Source organism: Otolemur garnettii, unplaced genomic scaffold (genome assembly GCF_000181295.1).
Source record: "Otolemur garnettii isolate 467f Iridium unplaced genomic scaffold, OtoGar3 scaffold00050, whole genome shotgun sequence".
In the NCBI taxonomy this organism is placed as follows: domain Eukaryota; kingdom Metazoa; phylum Chordata; class Mammalia; order Primates; family Galagidae; genus Otolemur; species Otolemur garnettii.
Window position 1 is genome coordinate 7,693,972 of NW_003852445.1, and position 6,884 is coordinate 7,700,855.

At 51.3% G+C, this 6,884-nt stretch overlaps 1 protein-coding gene across 1 annotated transcript in view; it reads left to right on the top strand.

The window, feature by feature from the left end:
- The window catches only part of VPS18 (VPS18, CORVET/HOPS core subunit), an 11,893-nt gene extending 5,254 nt beyond the window's left edge, over positions 1-6,639 (top strand). Inside the window, exons 3-5 of the mRNA XM_003791731.1 lie at positions 2,444-2,535; positions 2,680-4,550; positions 5,293-6,639. Of these exons, the coding sequence (XP_003791779.1) occupies positions 2,444-2,535; positions 2,680-4,550; positions 5,293-6,018 (2,689 nt within the window). The 3' untranslated portion in view covers positions 6,019-6,639. The remainder of the gene's footprint in view (positions 1-2,443; positions 2,536-2,679; positions 4,551-5,292) is intronic.
- Positions 6,640-6,884: the final 245 nt, after the last annotated feature.

Below are 6,884 nucleotides of genomic sequence, written 5' to 3' on the forward strand. Positions count from 1 at the left end.
AAAAAAAAAATGAGTTATTTAGTTATTAAAAACAGTATTGGTTGGGCATGGTGGCTCACACCTGTAATCCTAGCACTCTGGGAGGCTGAGGTAGAAGGATTCTTTGAGCTCAGGAATTTGAGACCAGCCTGAGCCAAGAGCAAGACCCTCTCTTTACTAAATATAGAAAAATTAGGCCAGCCACAGTGGCTCACACTTGTAATCCTAGCACTCTGGGAGACCAAGGTGGGAGGATCCCTTGAACTCAGGAGTTCAAGACCAGTCTGAGCAAAAGCAAGACCCCCATCTCTACAGAAAATAGAAAAACAAGTAGATGTCATAGTTTACACCCATAGTTCCAGCTACTTAGGAGGCTGAGGCAGGAGGATCACTTGAGCCTAGGAGTTTAAGGTTGCCACTACTTTCTACCCAGGATGACAGAGGAAGATTCTGTCTTTTTTTTTTTTTTTTAAAGAGGCTCGTGCCTGTGGTTTAAGCGGCTAAAGTGCCAGCCACATACACCTGAGCTGGAGGGTTCAAATCCAGCCCAGGCCCGCCAAACAACAATGACGGCTACAACCAAAAAATAGCCAGGCATTGTGGTGGGTGCTGGTAGTCCCAGCTACTTGGGAGGCAGAGGTAAGGGAATTGCTTGAGCCCAGGAGTTGGAGGTTCCTGTGAGCTATGATGCCATGGCACTCTACCCAGGACCACAGCTTGAGGCTCTGTCTCAAAAAAAAAGATCTGGGAGGCTGAGGCAAGTGGATTGCCTGAGTTCACAGGTTCGAGACCAGCCTGAGCCAGAGCTAAAAATAGTGAGGCCTTCTGGCAGGCACCTGTAATTCCAGCTACTTGGAAGGTTGAGGCAAGAGACTCGCTTGAGTCCAACAGTTGGAGGTTGCTGTGAGCTATGACAACATGGCACTGTACTGAGGGTGACAAAGTAAAACTGTCTAAAAAAAAAAAAAATGAGAACTTTCTGTTGACTAGTGGAATGTTCATGAACTATTGAGAAAAGCAAGTTACAAATTAAGGCACATGCCCATGTTTATAATATAAAGGCATTTTTGTAATAACAGGAACAAAAGCATCCTATTTATGTTACGAACATGAAAAAGGATGTTAACATTTATTTTCTTGGGGCGGCTCCTGTGGCTCAAAAGGGTAGGGCGCTGGTCCCATATGCCAGAGGTGGTGGGTTCAAACCCAGCCCTGGCCAAAAATGGCAAAAATAAATAAATAAAGCTTATCTTTAAAAAAAAAACATTTATTTTCTTAGTTGGGATTGACGGGTTTGAGAAGAAAGTCATTAACTTGTTCTTTATACATCTTTGCATTGATTCTTTAGTTATAATAAGCATATAATTTGGAAAGAATTTAATAAGAAAAATATAAACATGGGTGGCCCCTATGGCTCAGAGGAGTAGGGTTTGGGCCCCATATACCAGAGGTGGCGGGTTCAAACCTGGCCTCAGCCAAAAACTGCAAGGAAAAAGAAAGAAAAATAGGGCAGTGCCTGTGGTTCAAAGGAGTAGGACATCAGCCCCATGTATTGGAGTTGGTGGGTTCAAACCTGGCCCCAGCCAAAAACTGCGGAAAAAAAAAAAAAGAAAAATATAAACAGGAATACCCCTCAAGGTTATTGTGAAGATTAGTTGAGATAACACTAGGTCGATTAATGGGCAACTTCTGTGGCTCAAAAGAGTGGGGTGCTGGCCCCATATGCCAGAGGTGGTGGGGTCAAACCCAGCCTCGGCCCAAAACCTGCAAAAAAAAACTAGATCAAATAAGCTCTTGGCATGGTGCTTGGTATTTAAAATGGACTCAGTGGGTGGATGAGATGGCTCACACCTGTAATCCGAGCAATCTGGTGGATAGCCTGAGCTCAGGAATTCAAGACCAGTCTGAGCAAGGACCAAGCTCTGTCTCTACTAAAAATAGAAAAACTAGCTAGGCAGGCATTGTGGTGGATGCCTATAATTGCAGCTACTTGGGAGGCTGAGACAAGAGAATCGCTTGAACCCAGGAGTTTGAGGTTGTTGTGAGCTATGATGCCATGGCACTCTACCTAGGGTGACAAAGTGAGACTCTGTTGCAAATAAATAAATAAAATAAGAAGTGCTCAGTAACCATTAGCTATTCTTTGTTCTTCTCTTCTTATCCCAGCAATCTGGAAGAGCCCTGCCTATCTTCCCAGATGCACTGGAGATCTTTTGAGCAAAAGACAAAAACTTCTCCTTAGTGACTTCTCAAAATGAGGTTGAGGGGTTCTCGGAGCTGAGGGTTCTTAAGTAGGTCCCTGTACGTGTTTTAGGGTTCCCTTAGGATTATATTCATAATTTTTATGTGTTTATATAGATTTCAGGGAATAAAGGCTGTGGCTTTCATTAGATTGTTGAGGAGGTCCATGATCTGGAAAAGCTTCTTCCCATCTCTAGAGTGATACTGACTCTTACCCTCACAGCATTGATTTGGGGAAGGCAAATGAACCCAACCATGTGGAGCTGGGGCGCAAGGATGATGCCAAAGTTCACAAGATGTTCCTGGACCATACTGGTAAGTGGTGGTGGAGATCTGAGGAGGGGGGCCATGGGTAAGTCACTGCCTGGGTAGGTGGGGTCTGAGGGTTGTTGGGGAGGGGAGGAGGCTGCAGATGGAAATGGCAGCATCTACTAGAGTGCCATGCTCTCCCCACTCCAGGCTCTCACCTGCTGATCGCTCTGAGCAGCACTGAAGTCCTCTATGTGAACCGAAATGGACAGAAGGTACGGCCACTAGCACGCTGGAAGGGGCAGCTAGTGGAGAGTGTAGGTTGGAACAAGGCGCTGGGTACTGAGAGCAGCACAGGCCCCATTCTGGTTGGGACTGCCCAAGGCCAGATCTTCGAAGCAGAGCTCTCAGCCAGTGAGGGCGGGCTTTTTGGCCCTGCCCCAGATCTCTACTTCCGCCCACTGTATGTGCTAAATGAAGAAGGGGGTCCAGCTCCTGTGTGCTCACTGGAGGCCGAGCGCGGTCCTGATGGGCGTGGCTTTGTTATCGCCACCACTCGACAACGCCTCTTCCAGTTCATAGGTCGGGCTGCAGAGGGGGCTGAGGCCCAGGGCTTCTCAGGGCTTTTTGCAGCCTACACAGACCACCCGCCCCCATTCCGTGAATTTCCTAGCAACCTGGGCTACAGCGAGTTGGCCTTCTACACCCCTAAGCTGCGCTCTGCGCCTCGGGCCTTTGCTTGGATGATGGGGGATGGCGTGTTGTATGGTGCACTGGACTGCGGGCGTCCTGACTCCCTGCTCAGTGAGGAGCGAGTCTGGGAGTACCCAGAGGGGGTAGGTCCTGGGGCCAGCCCACCCCTAGCCATCGTTTTGACCCAGTTCCACTTCCTGCTGCTGCTGGCAGACCGAGTGGAGGCAGTGTGCACGCTAACCGGGCAGGTGGTGCTGCGGGATCACTTCCTGGAGAAGTTTGGGTCCCTGAAGCACATGGTAAAGGACTCCTCTACAGGCCAGCTGTGGGCCTACACCGAGCGTGCTGTCTTTCGCTACCACGTGCAGCGAGAGTCCCGGGATGTCTGGCGTACCTATCTGGACATGAACCGCTTTGATCTGGCCAAAGAGTATTGTCGAGAGCGGCCTGATTGCCTGGACACAGTCCTGGCTCGGGAGGCTGATTTCTGCTTTCGCCAACGTCGCTACCTGGAGAGTGCCCGCTGCTATGCCCTGACCCAGAGCTACTTTGAGGAGATTGCCCTCAAGTTCTTAGAGGCTCGACAGGAGGAGGCTCTGGCTGAGTTTCTACAGAGAAAACTGGCTGGTTTGAAGCCAGCTGAGCGTACCCAGGCCACACTGCTGACCACCTGGTTGACAGAGCTCTACCTGAGCAGGCTCGGGGCTCTGCAGGGTGACCCAGAGGCGTTGACCCTCTATCGGGAAACACGGGAACGCTTTCGTGCCTTCCTGAGCAACCCCCGCCACAAGGAGTGGCTCTTTGCCAGCCGGGCCTCTATCCACGAGCTGCTTGCCAGTCATGGGGACACTGAGCACATGGTGTACTTTGCTGTGATCATGCAGGACTATGAGCGTGTGGTGGCATACCACTGTCAGCATGAGGCCTATGAAGAGGCCCTGGCTGTGCTTGCCCGCCACCGTGACCCCCAGCTCTTCTATAAGTTCTCACCTGTTCTCATCCGTCACATCCCTCGCCAGCTGGTAGATGCCTGGATTGAGATGGGCAGCCGGCTGGATGCCCGGCAGCTCATCCCTGCCCTGGTGAACTATAGCCAGGGTGGTGAGGCCCAGCAGGTGAGCCAGGCTATCCGCTACATGGAGTTCTGTGTGAACGTGCTCGGGGAGACGGAGCAGGCCATTCACAACTACCTACTATCTCTGTATGCCCGTGGCCAGCCAACCTCACTGCTGGCCTACCTTGAGCAGGCTGGGGCCAGCCCACACCGGGTACATTATGACCTCAAGTATGCGCTGCGGCTCTGTGCTGAGCATGGTCACCATCGTGCTTGTGTCCATGTCTATAAGGTCCTGGAGCTGTATGAGGAGGCTGTGGACCTGGCTTTGCAGGTAAGCTGGCAAGTCTTGACCCTAGCTAGGAGAGGGACCTGGAGAGTAGTAGCTTTAGATGCCAGAAGACTTAGGGGTGGGGGGTCGTGGCAAGAGGATCCTGGCTTGTCTTGCAGAGAAGTGCTATAATAGAAAGGTTAAGAGCATGGACTCTGAAGTCAGAGTCTGGATTTTGATTTTGCCCTCAAGTTCTTAGTTCTTACTAAGCTAGATAACCTTGCACTAGTTTCTAAACCTCTCTGCGTCAGATTATTCAGCCACACAGTGGGGGTAATGTTATAGTACTTTTACCTCATGGGCTTAAATAAAGAACTAAATATGAAAATCACTCAGATCATATATGTTAGCTCAAGAGGAAGGCTGATGGCAAAAGGGAAGATGCTAAGTTGTTTTTCTCAAATCATGAATTGTCACTTGCCTTAGGAGCACAGAAAGGCTATGTGACATGCAAATTCCTAGACCTGAGCACAGGTCTCACTGAACCAGAATGTCTGAGGATAGGGCTCAAAAATCTGTATTTTGAATACATTCTCCAAGTGGCTTTCAACTTCATTAAAATTGGAGCCCTGCTACTATAAGTAGCTTTTATATAACTGTGACAGGGAAAGGCCATTGCTGGACCCCCTGCTTCTGCGAAGGCTGGGCAACTTGCCTTGGGGCACTTCTCTGGCATCTGTCTGTTCCCATACCCTCTGTTGTGGGTGGGGTGGAGCTTAACCCTAACACCACGCTTTTCCCACAGGTAGACGTGGACTTGGCCAAGCAGTGTGCAGACCTGCCTGAGGAGGATGAGGAACTGCGCAAGAAGCTGTGGCTAAAGATTGCACGGCATGTGGTGCAGGAGGAGGAAGATGTGCAGACAGCCATGGCTTGCCTGGCCAGCTGCCCCCTACTCAAGATTGAGGATGTGCTGCCCTTCTTTCCTGATTTTGTCACCATTGACCACTTCAAGGAGGCGATCTGCAGCTCACTTAACGCCTACAACCACCACATCCAGGAGCTGCAGCGGGAGATGGAAGAGGCCACAGCCAGCGCCCAGCGCATCCGGCGAGATCTACAAGAGCTGCGGGGTCGCTATGGCACTGTGGAGCCCCAGGACAAATGCGCCACCTGCGACTTCCCCCTGCTCAACCGCCCTTTTTACCTCTTTCTCTGTGGACACATGTTCCATGCCGACTGTCTGCTGCAGGCCGTGCGGCCTGGTCTGCCTGCCTACAAGCAGGCCCGGCTGGAGGAGCTGCAGCGAAAGCTGGGGGCTGCCCCACTCCCAGCCAAGGGCTCTACCCGGGCCAAGGAGACTGATGGTGGGGCTGCCACTGGGGGACCCAGCCGGGAACAGCTCAAGGCTGACCTTGATGAACTGGTGGCCGCTGAGTGTGTGTACTGTGGGGAGCTGATGATCCGCTCTATTGACCGGCCCTTCATTGACGCCCAACACTACGAGGAGGAGCATCTCAGTTGGCTGTAGGAGAATGTGGGTGGGCAGGCAATGGGAGCAGCTACCTGATCCCTCTCAGAAAAGCTATTCCCTAGTCTGTGCTCATTTCTCTTGTGATTGCTGGACTGTGACCACATTGGAGGGAGTAGAATTAGAGCTGTTGTCTGTGAGGTGTCAGGTAGGAGTGTACTCTGTCAGTTTGTGCTGGTCATCCGACCTGCCTTACAGTTGCTGTTACACTAGGCCATCCGCCTGCCTCCCAGTAGAGGGCCTTAGGCAGAAGTCAGAAATCTGACCCCATTCCCATGCCCCAATGCATCCCATGCATCTAGTAGCTGTTTTGTCCTTGTCACTCCCCACACACATCTTGTTCACTTTTAGAGTTTCTAGAGTGAGAAGACTTCCTTTTCACTCTTTAGTCGCTATACCTCTAGCTCTTCTTCCTCAGAGGAAGCCTTTTCTCCTGTCTGCCCCATCGTGTCCCAGAAGTGAAAAAGGCAGCCCTCAAGTCCTGGGCATTATTCTGGAAAGGCGGTGCTAATGGTGGGTATGTTCTTGTGCAGTCTGGGGATCCTATGTGAGGGGTGCCCTGGGGCCGAGGGCCTAATGGAGGACAGAGGGGAAGGGAGACATTAAACTGTCTTCATTGCACTGTAGCTCTGGAGTTGATAGCTTTGTTGATGCTGTGCTGAGCGGTGTGTGTGATCTCCAGGCAGAGCCAGTATGCTGCGGGACATTGCTAGGACCCCCACATGCCTTTACACCTTGACACGTGGTCCTTTACCTGGAGATGAGACAGGATGATCTTCATCTTGCCAGAGTCTGCTCACTTCCGTGTGTCCCCCCACCCCCAATCTTGTCTGACTGGGGGCGGGGGGTGGAGGGAGGGAGCGCAC